At 39.8% G+C, this 21,815-nt stretch overlaps 1 protein-coding gene across 3 annotated transcripts in view; it reads left to right on the top strand.

Annotated features, from left to right (window-relative positions):
* Positions 1–14,285: 14,285 nt before the first annotated feature.
* SIK2 (salt inducible kinase 2) overlaps positions 14,286–21,815 on the top strand; it is a 123,168-nt gene continuing 115,638 nt past the window's right edge. For 2 of the 3 annotated variants that reach the window (XM_055547942.1, XM_055547941.1), the window contains exon 1: positions 14,287–14,593. In XM_055547942.1, coding sequence (XP_055403917.1) covers positions 14,459–14,593 — 135 coding nt within the window. In that variant the 5' untranslated portion in view covers positions 14,287–14,458. Of the gene's footprint in view, positions 14,594–21,815 lie in introns of all 3 variants that reach the window. The other variant, XM_055547940.1, reaches the window with a different exon arrangement.

Here is a 21,815-nt window from a genome sequence, read left to right on the forward strand (position 1 = left end):
ATGTGCTTTGTTTAATTCAAAGGAATAAGTTGGTGTAGAAGGAAGTGGTGGTTGCTGGAGGGAGACTTCTTAAACGAATATAATCTTTCAGCTTTCAAATTTCACTGTGTATAATCACACATCCATATAACATTATAATTCTTTTTAATATTTATAAGCTAACAACAATAGCATGTCAACTTTTCCCAATTCAAGTCTAATGGATCAAAATGTATTTCAGGATCTATATATATAGGACCTCACGTAATATGATCCTAACCTACCCCTTCAGGCCCATTCCTCTATCTCCATTCTTACTATTCAGTTGGAATATTTTCAGCTTTTTCCCACCTCAAGATATTTAGACATCTTTTCACTTTCAGTGGTAGCATTCTCCCCACCTGTTATTCCCTGACTTACTCATACTGATTCTTCAGATCCTACCTTAAATATCACTTCCTTAGGAATACTTCTTGACCCCCACTCCCAGACTATATCAGGACCCCATATTATACAATCTCATAGCAAGCAGTAGTTTTCTTTCAGAGAATTTATCATAATTATAGTTAACTAATGAAATATGTGAGGAAGAGAATTGGTATAATATACTGGGAATAGAAAATAAAGAATTTGTATTTGCTTTTCTTAACACACATATATTGAAAACTTACTGTGTTCCAGGAATTGTGTGAAGTAACTGGTAAAACAGTGAGGAAAGAGGCAGACCATTTCTCCTCACTCTAATCACCCATTCTTGAGGATATCCCCTGGATCCTAGGCTCATCTAAAACAACATCTAGCTTAAATATATCAGCATAGACATAACTCCTCAAGATCTTTCCTGTACTGACTCTCATCTCATTTATGCTCCAGACTCTTGAGCCCTCCATTTGCCCATCAGTCCTCCCGCTTTTTTCCATATATGCTGACCACATGATAATTGTTTGTAGCAAATTTCTTGCCAAATCCTCAACTCCCTTGACATTCTGTAAGATCCACCCAGCAAATTCAAGCCCTGTATCAATCTGACAGCCACACTACCAAACGTGTTTGCAAAAAGTCCCATGACAAACAGGGGTTTGATCCCCTGTCCAGGAAGATTCCACATGCCTCAGAGCAACTAAGCCTGTGCGCCGCAATTGTTGGAGCCCACTTGCCTCAAGCCTGTGCTCCACAACAAAAGAAGCCAGTGAAACACAGCGAAGAGTAGCCCCCACTCACCACCACCAGAGCAAGCCCACATGCAGCAACAAAGACCCAGCACAATCAAAAATAAAATAAAAATGAATGAATTAATCAAAGAAAACAAAGTCCCATGACCATGCGATTGATATTTCTTCCAAGTCATGGTTTTTTTCACCTCAACTGGGGATTTTCTATGTGTCCTAATCAATTTCCTCTCTCATTCTCAGAGCAGATTTTCAAACTCTCACAATTTGTTGATACCTTTCTATGCCTCCACTTTCACTCTGCAGATAATCTGCTTTCTACCTCTCAGAGGAAACTGACGCCAAGAGTAAACTTCCTGGACTGCCAACTACCCACTTAACCTGCAGCCAGAGTTGCCCCTGCTTCCTCCTGACCCCCCACACCAGAGTAAAGGAGGCATCTCATCTCCTGACTCTTGCATTCAAATTTCATTGCCTTCTATAGATATCTAATCACGTTATTTCAATCCTTCTCTCTTCTTACTCTTCCCCAGAAATGCTTCAACTTCCACCAGTGAGAATAGAACAAAACACCAAACTTTTCTTGACTCTGCATCCTCTTCTATCTTCGTTCCTCCACAGACAAATTTCTTGAAAGAACAGTCTATACTCACTTTTCCTCACCTCTTCCCACTCACACTAGTTTGGCTTCCACCCTCAGTACTTTGAAATCCTCTGCAAAGATCATCCATTATCTCTTCATGGCTAAATCTAAAGATTTTCTTTTCATCTTGATCTTGCATGACATCTTTTCAGGGATTGAAAGTACTCCCTCCTTCTTGAAATTCTCCTCCTTTAAGCTCAATTTTCCCTAGATTTAAAAAATATTTTCCCCTCTTGATACATGCTCCTTTTATTTCTCTGGCCTCTCTTGGAGGAGAAGTATTTTGTCATTGTTGTTCAGTCTTTCAGTCATGCCCAACTCTTTGTGACCCCATGGACTGCAGCATGCCAGGCTTCCCTGTCCTTCACCAACTCCCACAGTTTGCTCAAATTCATGTCCACCAAGTCTTTGATGCTATTCAACCACTTCATCCTCTACTGCTCCCTTCTCCATCTGTACTCAGTCTTTTCCAGCATCAGGATCTTTTCCAATGAGTTGACTCCTCATATCAGGTGGCCAAAATATTACAGATTTAGCATCAGTCCTTCCAGTGAATATTCAGGATTGATTTCCCTTAGGATTGACTGGTTTGATCTCCTTGCCATCCAAGGGACTCTCCAGAGTCTTCTCCACCACAGTTCAAAAGCATCAATTCTTCAGTGCTCAGCCTTCTTTACGGTCCAACTCTCACATCTGTACATAACTGGAAAAACCATAACTTTGACTGTGAGGACCTTTGTCAGCAAAGTGATGTTTGTGCTTTTTAATACAGTCTAGGTTTGTCATACCTTTCCTTCCAAGGAGCAAGTGACTTTTAATTTCATAGCTGCAGTCATTTTTTGGATTTTGGAGCCCAAAAAAATAAAATCTGTCACTGCTTCCACTTTTCCCCTTCTATTTGCCAAGAAATGATGGGACCAGAGGCCATTATATTAGTTTTCTTTTTGATGTTCAATTTCAAGCCAGTTTTTCATTTTCCTCTTCTCCCCCCACCCCCATCAATAAGGCTCCATAGTTCTTCCTAATTTTCTGCATACCTGAGGTTGTTGATCTTTTTCCTGGCAATCTTGATTCCAGCTTGTGATTCATCAGGCCTGGCATTTTGCATGATGTACTCTGCATATAAGTTAAATAAGCAGGGTGACAATATACAGCCTTGTCATATTCCTTTTCCAATTTTAAACCAGTCAGCTGTTCCATGCCCAGTTCTAACTGTTGCTTTTTTTAAATTATTAATTTATTTTAATTGGAGGCTAATTACCTTACAATATTGTGATGATTTTTGCCATATGTTGACATGAATCAGCTACGGGTCTACATGTGTCCTCCCATCCCAAACCCCCATCCCATCCCTCTGGGTCATCCCAGTGCACCGGCTTTGAGTGCCCTGTTCCATGCATCAAACTTGGACTGGTCAACTATTTCATGATGGTAATATACATGTTTCAATGCTAGTCTCTCAAATCATCCCACCCTTGCCTTCTCCCAAAGAGTCCAAAAGTCTGTTCTTTATATCTGTGTCTCTTTTGCCATCTTGCACACAGGTCATTGTTACCATCTTTCTAAATTCCATATATATGTGTTGCTGCTGCTGCTAAGTCGCTTCAGTCGTGTCCAACTCTGTGTGACTCCATAGACAGCAGCCCATCGGGCTCCTGGGATTCTCTGGGATTCTCCAGGCAAGAACACTAGAGTGTATGTGTTAAAATACTGTATTGGTGTTTTGCTTTCTGACTTACTTCACGCTATATAATAGGCTCCAGTTTCACCCACCTCATCAGAACTGACTCAATTGTGTTCTTTTTAACAGCTGAGTCATATTCCATTGGGTATATGTACCACAACTTTCTTATCCATTCATCGATCATCAGACATCTAGGTTGACTCCATGTCCTGGCTATTGTAAACAGTGCTGCAATGAACATTGGGGTACACGTGTCTCTTTCAAGGCTGGTTTCCTCAGTGTGTGTGCCCAGCAATGGGATTGCTGGGTCATATGGCAGTGCTAGTTCCAGTTTTTTAAGGAATCTCCACACTGTTCTCCATCTAACTGTTGCTTCCTGATGCACATACAGGTTTCTTAGGAGGCAGGTAAGATGGTCTGGTACTCCTGTCTTTTTAAGAATTTTCCACAGTTTGTTGTGATCCACACAGTCAAAGGCTTTAGTAATCAATTTAGCATATGTTTTTCTGGAACTCCCTTGCTTTCTCTATGATCCAGTGAATGTTCACAATTTGATCTCTGGTTCCTCTATCTCTTTGAAACTCAGCCTGTACATCTAGAAGTTCTCGATTCATATACTGCTGAAACCTAGCTTGGAAGATTTTCAGCATTATCATGTTAGCATGTGAAAGGTGTGCAAATGTATAGTAGTTGAAACATTCTTTTGCATTGCCATTTTTTGTTATTGGGATGAAAACTGACCTTTTCCAGTCCTGTGGCCACTGCTGAGTTTTCCAAATTTGCTGGCATATTGAGTGCAGCACTTTAACAGCTTATTTTAGAATTTATAACAATTCAGCTAGAATGCCATCACCTCCACTAGCTTTGTTTGTTGTAACGCTTCCTAAGGCCCACTTGACTTCACACTCTCCAGCATGTCCAGTTTTAGGTGAGCGACCACACCATAGTGAGGGTGTCCATGTCATTAAGATCTTTCTTAGATAGTTCTTCTGTGTATTTTTGCCATCTATTCTTACTCTCGTCTCCTTCTGTTAGGTCCTTACAATTCCTGTCCTTTATCCTGCTCATCCTTGTATGAAATGTTCCTTGATATCACCAATTTTCCTGAAGAGATCTCTAGTCTTTTCCATTTTATTGTTTTCCTCTATTTCTTTGTGTTATTCATTTAAGAAGGTCCTCTTATCTCTCCTTGCTATTCTCTGGAACTCTGCATTCAGTTGAGTATGTTTCCCTTTCTTCTTTGCCTTTCTCTTCTTTTTTCTTTCCTCAGCTATTTTTAAAGCCTCCTCAGACAACCACTTTGCCTTCTTGCATTTCTTTTTGCATTTCTCCATTTGCTCACTCCTGTGAGTACAAAACAAATGCTGTAGGATTCTGTCTTCTCCTTCACTCTTTTCTGAGAGGGAGGTAGGGACAGTTTTTAATTGGTTTGTTTTTGTATTTTATTATCTTTAGGCCAGCGAACTGAGCAAACTGATATATTCCTAATCCTGGAAAACCAAAAATAAATGCAAATCTTAAAATAATTTTTGCAGTTACAAATATAAGAAAGTTAAATTCAACAAACACTTAATCTAAAAGTAACTGCTAAGACTAAGTTAAAATTAATAGTCACCAAAACTGGATGATTGTATTAAAAAACTGAAATTTACATATTCACAGCTCCCAAAATATGCCTACAAGACCAAAAAGAACAGGTCCACTAGTAAATCAGCATCTACCATAGTGCCAGTTTTCATAACATAACACACTTTACAAGACTGAAGATGAGAAAAGAACAACTATATAATGTTTGTAATGTTTATTCCCTTAAGAGGTGAGTTACAATGGCAAAAACTCAAAACCTGGCCCCCATGAATCTGTGAGTTTATCTCCCAGAGCTGAAACAAGCTCCTAGACTAGTAGAAGGCAATAAGTAGCTGCAACATCTTTTCCTTCAGTCTTGATATCTTTATTGCATGATACCATCCACACACTTGACTGCACAGATCAGTGCTATCAACCTCTAAATTTTCACCCTAAATCTCCTCACCAAGCTCCAGAATTATGTGTCCAGAATTTGCAAATAGCAACACAAAATATCTGACTCCTGCATGTGTGCATGCGTGCTAAGTCACTTCAGTCTTGTCTGACTCTTTGCGACCCTACAGACTGTAGCCCACCAGCCTCCTCTGTTCATGGGATTCTCCAGGCAAGAATACAGGAGTGGGTTGCCATTTCCTCCTCCTGGGGATCTTCCCGACCCAGGGATCGAACACGTGTCTCTTATGTCTCCTTCCTTGACAGGCAGGTTCTTTACCACTAAGGCCACCTGGGAAGCCCCCATCTGACTCCTAGCACAACTCATTTTGCTCCAGTAGACAAACATAATTTATATTGATTTCTACAAATTATTTAACAGGCTCTAAGTGTGTGTGTGTGTGTGTGTGTGTGTGTGTGTGTGTGTGTGTATAAATAGATAGATAGATAGATAAGAAATAAGGACTTAAATGTTTGAATGATATTGATTATATGCTCTTTGAAGGCCAGGTCCTTATTGCACTCACCTTAGTGCCCAACAGAGTGATGACACATAGTAAACTCTCAGTAATTGATTGTATCTCTTCACTCCTGTCAAAAACCTGGTAGTAATCTTCAACATCTCTCTCTGGTCCTTCACATCTCATCACTGCCACAGCTGGAATCCATCACTCCTGCAGCTTCCTGCCCAGTTGCAACTTCATAATTTCTCTGCGTAAAGGTTTAGGAGTAGTAGTCTGGCTAGAAAGGGGAAGAAGGAGCCCTTCACCACTTGGTCCCATGTATCTTCCTGTTTTATCTGTCAACACGTTCATCACTAAGTCTTGATATTCACAACTGATGGTAGTTACATGAGCACATCTTGTCTCTTCATCCTTTCGTGACCATGGCTCACCTAGTTTTGTCTTCAAACGCTCGTCCCATCATTTTTCAGCTGTCTGACGCTTAGGATTTACAACTCTACTCAACTTTCATCTTTTGGAAGGCTCTCTTACGAACCCTTAAACTGAGCTAATCACCTCTCCTCTGAGCTCCCTGTGCAAACCTCTTAATTCTCACCTCTTTAAGTATTTGTTTATTTATCTACCCTGACCACAGTAATACTTTGAGGCAGGTGCACTGTTGAACAGATGAGAAATTGAGGCAGAAAAAGGTTAAGCAACTTTCCCAAGGTAGACCCACAATTCACTCCTCAGTTACAGATTTCAGAGTTCCCATTCTAAACCATAAATTCTCAAGAAGGGAGACCATACCTTATTAATGTTTGCATCCCCAGTGTCTGCCATAGTGCCTAGACAGATGAATGCAATAAATGTCAAAAGAAACTGCACTTGTTGAATTCTGCTGAAAAGTTAAGGAAATTAAAAAATGATTAAGATTAGATCCTTACCCTCAAGGAAGTGCACAACTTAGAGGAGTTAGGGAAGATTAGTAAAATACTACAATAATAGAAAGAAATGAACTAAAGGGAAAGTAACTGAGAGTGCGGTAGCTTATATATTGAAACACTGGTATTAGACTGTTGAGGACCCTCTTTTAAATCTTACCCCAGCAGCATTTGGAGAAGGAAATGGCAAACCACTCCAGTATTCTTGCCTGGAGAATTTCATGGACAGAGGAGCCTGGAGGGTCCATGGGGTCACAAAGAGTCAGACACGACTTATGACTGAACAACAACAAGCAGCATTAGACATATAATCTTCCTGGAACTCACAGTTATATGAAAAACCAAATCAAATGAATGTTGACCCATAAATTGTTAGAAGTCAAATTAGATGTCTAGTGACAAGCTCTAAAATTCTGACCCAAACTTTGCCTTATTTACCAGTTTATCAATCTAGTTATGAACCTACTACGAATCACACACTTGTACTAGGAGCAGTGATACAAAGAATAATAACTGCAGTAAGGCCATAGAAGCATGCTTTGAATTTGCTGATGACTCTGAGTCATGAAGAGTCGGACATGACTGAGCGACTTCCCTTTCACTTTTCACTTTCATGCATTGGAGAAGGAAATGGCAACCCACTCCAGTGTTCTTGCCTGGAGAATCCCAGGGACGGGGGAGCCTGGTGGGCTGCCATCTATGGGGTCGCACAGGGTCGGACACAACTGAAGTGACTTAGCAGCAGCAGCAGCCGAGAACTAAGATTAGGTAACATGAAAGACAGCAGAGTGAAAAATCCAAAAAAATTTATTGTCTGGAACCATAATTAAAATCAGCAAGATGACATTTTAACTATCAGAATTTCCATTTCCATTTTTAAAAAAGGAATTGCTCCAAAAAATGGTAATATTAATTGCTACTTTTAAAAAGTCAGAGGTTTTAGTTGGCTTTAATCTTAACTGTAGACTGTGGCTGTTAAAAAAGAAAGCTATCACAATCCTTGGCTGAGTTCTTATGAGTTGAGTGTCTGAATCAAAGTAGGGACTACTCAGTGGCCAGTGTTCTAAGCCACTGATACTACATCTGGGCTACTGCATTCAGTTTTGAGAACAATATTTTAAGAGAGACTTTGACAACCAGAGTCCAGAAAAGCATAAGAAGAAAGAGTAAAGGAATAGAAATATTATCAGCTAGCTAGTGAATTCAGGAATGTTTTGCCTGGAGAACTGAAGAAAGAATATTTTTTACTGAGACATGTAGTGAAGCATGAAGCAGTAAACCAAGGCTTGATGCCATCTGTCAAGTATCTGGGGATTTCTGTATCAAATGGGAAATGCACTCAAAAGATTCTAAGATCCCTTTAAAATTTAAGATCCTAAGGAAATCTGTCATCTGGGAGGAGATACAAAATCTTTCAAATTATTTCAAAAGTTTAGAGAGGACCACACATCCACACATTCTTCATTTAGCGAAGACCCATCACAGCTAAAACTACACTTAAAAAAAATTAAAACCGGGACATGGTTACCCATCCTTTAAAAGAGCCAAAGAAAGTTTTCTTTACATAATGTTAATCCTCTAGCTTGTTTCCATAATAACACCTTAACAAGTACTTGTAATTGGCCCAGGTCAATGATTTGGAATTTCTGATGTACTTTCTGCTTTTTGCACTATAAAAGCAAGGTAGTCATTCTAACTTTGTAATCTATTTTTTCTAAGCAAAGTCATTTTAATTAAGATTTTTTCTTATCTCAAACTTTCATCATTTTCTTAATTCCTTCTATGTGTACAGGCTTTTGCTTTCTGAAGTGTTACATGAATATTTTTTTAAGCAACTGGATGGCAAATAAGTGGACTTACAGCCTGAGCTGGGAATGCTGCATTTTAAAGGTCAAGCAAGTAGGAAATTTGGTGACTAGAGCACTCTACCTCACCAATATAAACTGGAGATGAAAAAGATGGGAGTTGTATGAAGCCTCTCTTGTCTTCTCTTTTCTCCCTTTTTCCTTTTAGTTCTTTTCCTGAGGGGCAGGGTGGTGGTGCCTGTGGAGCGTGTAGGGTGGAATAGGGAGAGAGAAAGGCTAGAAGAGAAAAAAAGAGGGAGAGAAAAAGGCAAGATGTGGATAGTATTAGTAATTGCTGCAATGCATATAATTATCAATTAATGGAAGCAAAAGTATAGAAGAGATATACAGGGTTAAAACTGGAGAGGGGAAGTAGATCTTTTGAGCCCAGGAAACAGAGCTGAATCATGGATCCCAAGGTTGCAATATTCTGACTTAGTCCTCATGTGTTTCTTCAGGGTTACATTGACAACCTACCAGTGATTTTCAGTGGCACCCTTGCTGCATTTCCAGGTGGCCAAAGTTTTTTTTTTTTGGCCAGCTCCTCCTTCTTCTCTCCCACCTCAAGGCTCTTTTTCTCTAACCTCTAGACACTCAGCACCCTCACACTGAACTCTGGCTTGCCAGAAACCTTTTGATATTCCCCACCAATCCTTTATCTTCTTTCCATCCATCCCTAAACCAAGTGGTATTCCTAAATTGCAGAAGGAGGTAGTTGGCCTAATTATCTGATTAAAATAATCAGATAGAAATGAGTCTTAATTTCTGTCCAAAAGATATATTTTTTAATGAGGGGGTTGTTAGCTCTAGTGGATCTCTATGTGTATTTTCTGGTTCTTAAGTAAGTGGCTTTTCATCAGATTCTCAGAAGAACCCATTTACAGAGCAATTAAAACACATTAATTAAAGTAGAAAAAATGCATATGGGAACTATTTTTGACTGGGGTACATATGTGGGATCCTGGTCTACTTAGATGAACCCTCATATACTACTCCCAGCAATCATTAATCTTAAACCTTCTCCCTCCTCCAGCCCCAATTTCCTTCTCACTTTTACAAACAACATAACTCACAATAGAATAAGGTACTGCTTTGGGAGAGTGAAGGGCAGAAGCACAGTGAGCAAGTAGAGGTTCCAAGAGCCAGACAATCTTACACAAGGAAAATAAAATAAATTAAAATAATAACATAAAATTATGAAATGAAATAAAATTTATACATACAGAAATATATTAATTTTAATTAAAAAATTCAAGTATAGAAAAGTTGCAAGAGCAATACAATGAACTGCCATATACCCTTTACCTAGATTTATCAATTTAACATTTGGTGACATTTGCCTTGTCTTTGCTAAACCATTTGATCAGTTCAATTCAGTTCAGTCGCTCAGTCATGTCCGACTCTTTGCGACCCCATGAATCGCAGCACCCCAGGCCTCCCTGTCCATCACCAACTCCCGGAGTTCACTCAGACTCACATCCATCCAGTCAGTGATGCCATGCAGCCATCTCATCCTCTGTCGTCCCCTTCTCCTCCTGCCCTCAATCCCTCCCAGCATCAGAGTCTTTTCCAATGAGTCAACTCTTCGCATCAGGTGGCCAAAGTACTGGAGTTTCAGTTTTAGCATCATTCCTTCCAAAGAAATCCCAGGGCTGATCTCCTTCAGAATGGACCAGTTGGATCTCTTTGCAGTCCAAGGGACTCTCAACAGTCTTCTCCAACACCACAGTTCAAAAGCATCAATTCTTCGGCGCTCAGCCTTCTTCAAAGTCCAACTCTCACATCCATACATGACCACAGGAAAAACCATAGCCTTGACTAGATGGACCTTTGTTGGCAAAGTAATGTCTCTGCTTTTCAATATGCTATCTAGGTTGCAAGTAGCATATATCAAAACTCTTCTCTCAAAATACTTCTGTGTGTATCTCTTAATAAGGGTACCCTTTTCCATAAGCACAAAACAATTATAAAATTCAAAACGCTAAACATTTAAATAATGTTGTTCAGTCCCATGTTGAGTCCAACACTTTGTGACCCAATGGACTACAGCATGCCAGGCTTCACTGTTCTTCACTATCTCCTAGAGTTTGCTCACACTCATGTCCATTGAGTCAGTGATGCCACCCAAACTTCATCCTCTGTCCCCTACTTCTCCTCTTGCCCTCAATCTTTTCTAGCATCAGGGTCTTTTTCAATGAGTTGGCTCTTTAACATCAGGTGGCCAGAGTATTGGAGTTTCAGCTTCAGCATCAGTCCTTCCAATGAATATTCAGGGCTCATCTCCTGTAGGACTGACTGGTTTGATCTCCTTGCAGTCCAAGGGACTCTCAAGAGTCTTCTCCAGTACCACAATTCAAAAGCATCAGTTCTTCAGCATTCGTCTTCTTTATGGCCCAACTCTTACATCCATACATGACTACTGGGAAAACCATAGCTTTGACTATATGGATCTTTGTGGGTAAAGTGATGTTTCTCCTTTTAAATATGCTGTCTATGTTTGTTAAATAATATTTAAATAATACTATTATCTAATATGCAATCCCTATGAAATTTTAACAGTTGTCCTGAAAATATTCCTTTCTAACACTTTTCTCCCAATCCAGGGTCACACACTGCCTTTGGTGACATGCCTCTTTAATCTCTTAAATATAGAACAGTTCCACAGTCTTTCAGGACATTGATTCAGGCCAGTGGTTGGATAGAATGTTTCTCAATTTGCATTTTTTTCTGATAGTTTGTGATTATTTTCAGAACACATATCTTTGACAGGAATACTACAAAAGAAATACTGTATCCTTCTCAGTACCTCACATCCAAGAGGTACATCATGTCATTTTATCCCATTAATTGTTAATTGGTGACATTAACTTTGATCTTTTAGTTATGGTGCTGTCTGTCAGATTTCTCCACCGTGGAAGTACTGTTTTTATCCATTTGTAATGAATAAGAAATCTGAGGATACTTTCAGACTGTGTAAATATCATGTTCCCCAGCAAATTTTCACCCAATGATTTTAAAATCTATTGATAATTCAGATAGAATTATCTGAATCAATTAGTAGTATAATGGTTGCAAAATGCTGATTTTCTAGTTTCATCATTTCTTCTACATGTATTAGTTGACATTCCACTATCAAGAAAAATTGCCATTTCTCCCCATTTTATACTTATTTAACATTGTAAGAGACAAATTGTTAACATTTGTTGGATCATCAAAAAAGCAAGAGAGTTCCAGAAAAACATCTACTTCTGCTTTACTGACTATGCCAAAGCCTTTGACTGTGTGGATCACAACAAACTGTGGAAAATTCTGAAAGAGAAATGGAAATACCAGACTATCTGACCTGCCTCCTGAGAACTCAGTATGCAGGTCAAGAAGCAACAGTTAGAACTGAACATGGAACAACAGACTGATTCCAAATTGGGAAGGAGTACACCAAGGCTGTATATTGCAACCCTGTTTATTTAACTGAACATGTAGAGAAATATGAAGAAATATCAATTATGCAAAATGCCAGGCTGGATGAAGCACAAGCTGGAATCAAGATTGCCAGGAGAAATACCAATAATCTTAGATATGCAGATGACACCACCCTTATGACAGAAAGCAAAGAGGAACTAAAAAGCCTCTTGATGAAAGTGAAAAAGGAGAGTGAAAAAGTTGGCTTAAAGCTCAGCATTCAGAAAACTAAGATCATGGCATCTGGTCCCATCACTTCATGGCAAATAGATGGGGAAACAGTGGAAATGGTGTTTATTTATAATAAACAGACTTTGTTTTTTGGGGGCTCCAAAATCACTGCAGATGGTGACTGCAGCCATGAAATTAAAACACACTTGCTCCTTGGAAGAAAGGCTATGACCAACCTAGACAGCATATTAAAAAGCAGAGACATTACTTTGCCAACAAAAGTCCATCTAGTCAAAGCTACAGTTTTTCCAGTCGTCATATATGGATGTGAGAGTTGGACTATAAAGAAAGCTGAGTGCTGAATAATTTATGCTTTTGAACTGTGGTGTTGTAGAAGACTCTTGAGAGTCCCTTTCGGACTGCAAGGAGATCCAACCAGTCAATCCTACAGGAAATCAGTCCTGAATATTCATTGGAAGGACTGATGTTGAAGCTGAAACTCCAATACTTTGGCTTCCTGATGTGAAGAACTGCCTCATTGGAAAAGACCTTGATGCTGGGAAAGATTGAAGGCAGGAGGAGAAGGGGACGACAGAGGATGAGATGGTTGGAGAGCATCACCGACCCAATGGACATGAGTTTGAGTAAGCTCTGGGAGTTGGTGATGGACAGAGAAGCTTGGCATGCTGCAGTCCATGGGGTCGCAGAGTCAGATAGTACTGAGTGACTGAACTGAGCTGAAACATTGTAAGAATAAGTAAGCACCTGTGGATTGTTTTTTAGAATTCATTGTTATAGTCCATTTCCATCAGTATTCATTCATGATGCTCAAATTGTCCCAGATGGGTAAGTGAAGGTAACTTCCAACTGGCTCCTGTTTCCTTTTGACATGTCCGCATTCTTTGAAAATCTTGCTTTCTGGGACAAGACCTTTCAAGTGCATTTTATACTTTCCCTCTCTGGGAATAAAGCCATTTCTCCAGAGTCTGGTTCCTTTTATTCAAAATATTAAAATAACGCTGTACCAGTTTCCCTGGGTCAGCATATGAAAGATCAATGTGGTGATTTGCTATCCTAACTTTAGCATTACCAGTGTGACCTTGGCAATTTCCTTCGTTCCCAAGGGGTTGATTCCTCATTTGAAAAGAAACTGGATTAGATAAGTATTTCTTAAGCTTTTCGCGGTTACCAACACGTTTAAAAGCTATATTCCCATCTTCCCAGAGGCAAGCTCAAAGAAGCAAAAAAAAAAAAAAAAAAAAAAAACCTGCACACATTTTAGGGGTTTCGAGCCCCAAAGCCCATTTGAGGCTCCAAATCCCTCGATTTGGTGATCTCCAAGGTCTACTTCACCGCTGATACACTGTAAGGGTCCGTGCGGGTGTCAGAATGAACTCTATAAGAGACATCAAATTTGGAGGGATTTATATAGAAACAGATGAGAAAAAGATACAAAGAAAGGAGCCTGTGAGCAATGCATTGCTCAGCCAGAGTTCCTCGCCCGTGCCAAATTTAGGAAGAACAGTAATCATAGGTGAGAGGTTTTGGCGGGAAGGTCCCACGGTTGGGCGGGGAACGCCTGGGCCGGGGAAGGAGATGCCGGGGGCGGGGGAAGGAGACCCAGGTCCGGCCCCAGTCGCTGCAGCCATCCGCGCCGCCCACCAGGGCTCGCTCTTACCCTTCAGCTGGGTGGCCGAGGAGCTGGGCGGGCCAGGCGGCGACCCCGCCCCGCTCCTCAGCTAGGCGGCCGTGAGCTCTGAGGGCGCAGGAGCCCGGAAGGAACGCGCCGTCCAGGCCCCGCCCACCTGCCCTCCCTCGCGGCCGCTCGCCGCCGACGTCGGCGGGGCTCCGGTCGCCATGGTGACCAATCGAGGCCCGGTCCCGCCCCCGCCCCTCTGTCCCGGCCCCCTGACGTCGGCTTACGTCAGCGGCGGCGCGCGCCTGGCTGGGCCCTGCGGAGCGGGAGGGACGGAGCGCAGGAGAGAGCGGAGCCGCAGTCGCCCGAGCGGAGCCGCGGAGCCGCGCAGCCCGCCCGCCCGCCAGCCCGCCCGCCAGCCGGCCAGTCCGCGCTCCAGTCCGCCGTGCCTGGCAGCGGGGCCCAGCATGGTCATGGCGGATGGCCCGAGGCACTTGCAGCGCGGGCCGGTCCGGGTGGGGTTCTACGAAATCGAGGGCACGCTGGGCAAGGGCAACTTCGCCGTGGTGAAGCTGGGGCGACACCGGATCACCAGGACGGAGGTGCGGCCCGGGGCTCGGCGGGAGCGTCCGAGGCGAGGGTTCGGGAGACGAGCTGTTGGCCGAGAGGGGCGGCTGCCGCGGGGGGCCTGGGCAGCTCCGAGAGGCCGGGTCACCGGCTCAGGCGAGAGGGCCTGGGAGTGTGAGGACCCAGGGAGCTCCAGGGGTCGGTGAGCACCACGGGGACCGGGGCCGCGTCGCCCGGACCCGGGTGTCGTCCGATTTGGAGAGCCGGGCCGCCAGGCGCTTTGCCTTCTCTGGGCCACCCCTGGGGGCCCCCTGGAATTTCGCCCAGAGCCTCGCACCCGGGGCCGTGACCTGGTCTGTGGGCCTCCGCTCCGGAGCCCAAGTTCCGCGTCTTCCCGGCTTTCAGCTGGGGGTGGGGTGGGAGGGGAAGTCTCCGCGCTCCTGGGCTGCGCGATGAGAGGCGTCGCCAGCCCGGCCGAGGGGACCGCCTGCGCCCCGACGCCCCGGACGGGGCTCCTCGAGGCTCCGGGGGAACCGCGGCGCCCCCTCCCCGGCCGCTCGAGGAAGGGGGCCCCCGGGGGCCGGGAGCCCGGAGCGCCACGGTCCCATCTTCTCTCCGCTCCTGGTGCCAGACAGTATCTCTGACCTGGTGTCAGGCTCGCTGGATCTCGCGCCTGAGGCATTTCCACCTTAGTACTCCAGACAATAGAGCCGGTTAAAATGGTCATCTGGGCATTCGCACAGTTGGTGGGGTTGGTCTTATGCTAGGTGATTTCTTTACCAGGTGTGCGTTCTGGCGGTGAATACGCGTTCCTTAAGCCGCGTCCGATTCTACCTGTCTACTCTAAAAGCCCTCGACTGCTTCCTGACGGGGAAGCCAGCATCTCCCCCCCGCCCTCCATCGCACATTATCGCGCACCGCACATATTTTCTAGCAAATCTCTGTTCTTACCTAACCCGCCCCCCCTTCCTTTCACCGCCTCAAGCTGCTCTCCTCAGGGTCTCTATTTTAAGACGTGCAAATTAAATACTTTAGAAAAACGGTAGAAACAAAACCATTCTTTAGAATAAAACCTTGTGTTTTTGGCGTACTCTACTCTGCCTCATTGTAGTTGTTCTGGAGTTTCATCCTTTCCTTTTTTTTTCTTTTTTCCCTTTCCACTTTTCATCCTATTCAGCGTTTCTCCTTGTTAGTGCGAAGGTACCAGAGTTTGGATATGCAATAACAGGATTCTTTTTCAGAATGTCTGTGTAAGGTGAAGGGCATCGGAAAACTTGAGTGGTTTTTGTAGCTGTTGTTCTTAGAAGTTTTGCTTACTGTGAAGAAGTCCGTTTCCAAAAAGAAGGGGCATATGTCATTGTGTCATAACTCATTTTTCGTCTTGCCCTGCTGATCCTGACTGAGGCAGCCGAATTCCGACCATTTTTTTTTTTTTTTTTTTTTAGCATCAGAGCCAAGGTCACAAATTTTCCTCTCACAAATTTACCAGTTAGCAATTTAAGTTTTTAATGTAAATAATGTGACCGTAGTGAGATTACTTAATCTGATCCCAGTATTTTTAAAAACGAAGAAATTGATTCCATTCCTCTTAAGAAACATGGCTTAATGCCATGCTGTTTGCCCTTTAGTTACATGAAAAGAAGACACTTTTAATGTGTATTTTTGTATAAGTACACATTTTTAACGAGTCTAAAAACTAAACAGATTTCACAGTTAGGAAGAGCTTACACAAAACTTTTGAACTGTATTGTTCAGTGGTTGAATTCCAAACCCATCAGCTCATATTATTTTTTTCTCATCAGCTCTTATCAGTGTTAGTTGAAAGATTTGTCAGCTGTTACTTATTAGTAAACAGTATATATTAGTATATAGTATCTAAGAATTACTTAAGTAGAGCTATGAGTGACTGACACTTTCTTGAGGTTGTCATCTCAAACCGTGTTACTTTTAAACTGAGCTCTCTTGTAGAGCTAGGGGGCAGTGTGGAGTAGTATCATGGTTTGGCTATCGGTGAGATCAAGGCATTTGTAATTGAAGGCACAGGTCAGATCAAGAAAGAGCACTCAGATCCTGAACTGTGGGCATGGTTTACGTTTGTAAAATCATTTCAGGTAAAAGCTAACTTTCTAGTACATAGAACCCATTTACTGTTGCTTTTTCTAAAGAAAGTGTTCTTAACATATAAAAAGAAAAATTGTGAAGTTTAAGATGGGTGAGTATGAGTGTGGTAATTTGGTATAACTGGAAGTATTACAGATAAGAGGAATGAAGGGAACAGCAAGGCATTAATGAAGAGAAAAGTTCCTGTAAATCTCAAGTTTTATTAAGTTGCTTTGTGAACTTCTGTGGTAATTTGTCTTAAGAATTATTTAGCACAGATACAGTTGTTCCTTACTGTAGTATGCTGTTTGCTAAGGAGGATTTTTAAAGCAGTATTTGTTGTTTTTATTCACTGAATGTGTATCTTTGGTAAGCACAACAACTTCCTCAGATATTATAAGTAATATGGATAGTAGAAACTTTACAGTGCTATTTAACATCATTTGAGGTTCTCATTGCTGAACATACTAATTACAGCGAGAACAATTAATATGGCATAAAGAACAATATTGGCAAAATATCATGATTATACTTACTGCTTAGAAAAGTTTCTTCAATATAGTATGCACTAGCATCAATGTAACTTTGTGGTTTAAAATGTAGAGGTCTTTTTTTCGAAGTTTGAACATCAGGCAATTTTTAGGGTTTAGTTTAAATATTTAAGTAATGAGCATTTGGGCCCCCCTTTTTTAAAAATTGACTTTTCTCTGTCTCTTGTTTCATATCTCCAAAATGATGTATTTTTACAGAGCTTGGGAGATACAAGACTGTTTGCTTTTTTAGGTGGAAAAAAAAATCAGTTGACAAGAGAGATCTTCATTTTGGTCTAATCTATCAAATAGCTTAACATTGTTTAAGAAATACAATTGCATCATCATCTGAAGCAGTGTTCTCATGTTAGATCTCTGTGTAAATTTTGCACACAAAAGGGAAGGCAGGTGGTGGTAGAACCCAGCTTCTTAGTATAATACTTCATAAAAGCTTTGTAGTATTTGTTTGTGATTTATGAATTAGAGTAGCTAATTTTATAAAATTAGCATAATGGAAAAGAATAGTAGCATTTAGACTATTAAACTATTTTAGGCAGTCATGGTTGCTATTTTGCTATGCTTTGAGTGTCCTTGAGAAGTGTATTTTATTAATACTACACTAGTAAATAACTTTTTCCTTCTAACTAAGCGTATGACTAGTTTTTTGTTGTTTTTTATTGTCTATCAGGTAAGATTTCAGAAAAGTCATTTGTGTCCTTAAATATTTTTGTCTCTTACTGTTAAATAAATATGGTCTTACTGTAGAAAATATAAAGAATATAGTGCACAAAAAAGTACATGTGTAATTCCTCCCTCAATAGAAATAAATCATTAACATTATGGCATATTTCCCTCTAGTCTTTTTTTAATGCATTTTTTCCACAGATGACATCACATGGTAGATACACTTATATAAACTGTATCCTTTTTTCCACTTATCATTATAGCCTCAACATTTTGCTTCTTATATGTAACTTTATTAAACACCTTAACATTTTACTATTTATTTATTTTTGGCTGTGCTGGCTCTTCATTGCTGCACAGGCTTTCTCGACTTGCAGGGAGCAGGGGCTCCTGTCTAGTTGCAGCGTGTGGGCTTCTCGTTGCGGTGGCTTCCCTTACTGCGGAGCACAGGTTCCAGGGCTTGAGGGCTTCGGTAGTTGGCGCACGTGTGGTCATTGGTTACAGTTCCCAGGCTCTATATAGCACAGGCTCCATAGCTGTTGCACCCCAGCTCAGCTGCTCCGCGGCATGACGGATCTTCCGGTATCAGGGATTGAACCCATGTCTCCTTCATCGGCAGATAGATTCTTTATCACTGAGCCACCAGGGAAGCCTCTTAAACATTTTTAATAGCTGCCTAGTGTTCTTCCTTGTAGATGAATCCTGTTTTACTTAACAGTTTTCTTATTTGCCATTATATAGGTTCAAGTTTTCATTTACAAGAAATAATTTGCAGTGTATATGTATATAACTCTGTATCTGCATTCTCAGTTATTTTAGGAAGGAGTGATTGGAGGTAAATTCCTAGAAGGGAAATTACCAAGTGAGAAGGTATTATTTTTACATTAAAAAATAATGTATTTCTGTTATCAAATCTATCATGTTTATTATTGAACATTTTAAGAAGTGTAGCTAAATAAAATGAATTAACCATAATATTACCACCCAAAGATAACCATTATTAGTTATTTTCAGACCATTTCTGTAATAGGTCATTGTTTTCCTCAATACCATACCTCTTGTTTTGCTTGGCTAAAGAGCCTTTAAATGTTTGTTCCGTGGGATCTTAAATATATTTCATACAGGTTCTGAAAATTAGTTTATTGAAATGGCATGCAGGTATTACCTATTTAAAAAATCTGGAATATAAAAGTGATAGCAAGGACATTGGAAAGCTGCTTTTTTTCCACTGAAAACAATTCTTTGTGTGCTCAGGGGGTTTTATATTTAGGCATAATTTGTAAACTAAGTACTACCTTAAAATGTAAGTATTTTTAAAGTTTTCCAAATAGTTAAAGTACAAAATTGCATTTTTAGAGCAAAGGTAGAGAAGAGCATATTACTCCCTGATTATGGAATTTCTTGAAGAGGATAACTCAATTTTTTTAATACATCTGAGTTTTATATTTTACTTAAAAATTTTAAGTCTCCTCTCTGTAATCTTGATATTATTAATCTTGTTCTGTGAAATATTCCAGATGTCAAGAAGCAACTATACTATGTTCAACAAGAGGAATTGTTACCAAATAACTTGATCACTAATATTTGTAACTAAGTCTATGTATGATCTTTAATTGTGTGTTGAAATAAAAATTAGATTTTTCATGGAACATACATGTTTTGCTTGAAATTGTTCTCTAGTTTCTTGGCACCCAGACAAGTAAAATTTGCCAAGTTTATTCTGTGAAATATTGTTCAAAATGATCTGTTCTTTGGGAGGGAGGGTGGGGACAAATGTGGAAAATAAGTTGTATAAATGTTCATATTCTGTAGAAATGCTTACCAGAGTTTAATGCATTCTGCTTTTAATTCTACTGGGAAATTCTGTCTCAGGCAATTAAGAAAACATTTATTTGGAAATAACTGAAACTGGCCTTGATTCCTGGATTCACATGATGATATTTGATTCATGGCCAATGCTGATGGCAAATTCACTTCCTTGGAACCGAATGGGTTCCAGAAATTCATTAAGATTTCTTTCTTTCTTCTTTAATGTACCTCTTCTACCTTCCACCTCCATATATTTGAAATATATTATTTAGGTAAAAGTTCTTTATACAGGACATTTGTGGACAATGCTTTCCCGCCCTTCAAAGAGAAATAGTCCATATATCCCATTTGAGATAATTACAAGAATGAAAGACAGTTACATTTGGGAATTTCATCAGAAACTTTTCATTTTAAAAATACTTTAAACAGGTTAAGAGATGAATCTTGGATGAATTAAACTGAAAATTGACGCTAAAATTTGTTTTTTCTTTTTCAAAATAAACATAGTATTTGTGTGTTTTTCTCAGTTACAAAATATATGTATGTTCTTTGTAGACATTGTTGAAAAACTTGAAGAAGAAAATAAAAACATTCTTATTTTAATTCCACCATCCAGACCAAGAGACAGCCACCTAATATTTGGTTCCTAGCCTCTTAGCTGTTCACACATATTTTATATGTATGTAATAAAATTGATGTCACCTATACATAAAATCTGTGTTTTTTACTTAGTATGTTTGTTAACATTTCCCCAAGGTTACAGAAAAATGTCTAAAGCATGGTTAAATAGTATCTTTGAATTTGACCATCTACATTTTATTTTAATAAATTCCTGTTATTGAACATTTAGATCATTTCTCTCTTGCTGTTTCTCTTTCTAAAATAGTATTTCAGAGAATAATCATGTTATATACATCTTTGTGCATCTATCTGATTGTTTCCTTAGAATAATGCCATAGCAGTGGAATTCTTGGGTCAAGGAGTATGTGTTTATTACAAGTCAAATTTTAAATTGGGAAAAAAGTTAAATTTATTTATTCTAAAAGGGTAACTGGAGAACTCCATTTGCTACTGACTTTTACTGAAGCGACTTAGCAGTTAGCAGTTTACTGTTTTCAGAAACCGTTTCGTTGTAGACCACTTAATCACAGTCACTATTAAATCAAATCATAGGCTGGTATGTTCAGATTCTACCTGTGATTTGATGTGTGAGCTTGAAAAGTGTGTTTATGTTTTAATTTCAAAGGTCTCACTACATGGTAAGGATTTTGCTACTTGGTATTTCAGAAGGACAATGTATAATTAATGTATTAGTAGTAAATAACACTGAAGCAGATGTTACCTGAGACAGCAAACATTTATTAATGCCTTCTGATTTTTCATTAGAAGAATAACTTTATTGTATAACTTCTTTGTAAAGTCCCCCAAAACCAGTTTTGTGTGTGGTTTCTTTAAGTGCAAGAAATTAATATATCTTTTATGAGAAGTGAAATAATTTTTTTAAAGTATCAGAAAGTGAACTCTTTACCATTAAATTACATTTTGAAAAATGACAAAAATCCGTTTTATTCATCAGCTGAACACCATTTCATTTCTGATCTTATATTTAATCCTTTGTCTTCTTGCAAATTTATATTTTACATAGTTGTTACTTTTACATGTTTTTTTAACTTAATCTTGTTGGAAACACTTTTATTCATAATTAAGATTTAAATCTTATTAAATAATATAGCCATTTATAGAGAACTTAGAAAACAAGAAAATGAAAATGACCAATATTTCGCAGATGGAGAAGTTAGCCTGTATAATAAATTTAACTATTTCACTTTTCATTTTTTCTAATTAGAAAAGTAGTTCATTCTCATTGAAGAAATTTTTCATGCTCATTGAAGAAAAATTGCACTGAAAAGTAAATCAGGAAAATAAAATCATGGTTTTTCACCCACTGATAACATTTTCATCATATTTATATCTAGTTTTTATTGCTCTTTTTCTATGTATACTTTGTGTTGAAACTGCACTGATATTCTCATTTTTTATTTAATATTTTAGTCTCATTATTCTTCATATTGTTAAAAGGAACTATTTTAAGTCATGTAATAGTCATAATATACCATAAGTCATGTAATGATTT

This window comes from Bubalus kerabau, chromosome 15 (assembly GCF_029407905.1).
Source record: "Bubalus kerabau isolate K-KA32 ecotype Philippines breed swamp buffalo chromosome 15, PCC_UOA_SB_1v2, whole genome shotgun sequence".
Taxonomy (NCBI): Eukaryota; Metazoa; Chordata; class Mammalia; order Artiodactyla; family Bovidae; genus Bubalus; species Bubalus kerabau.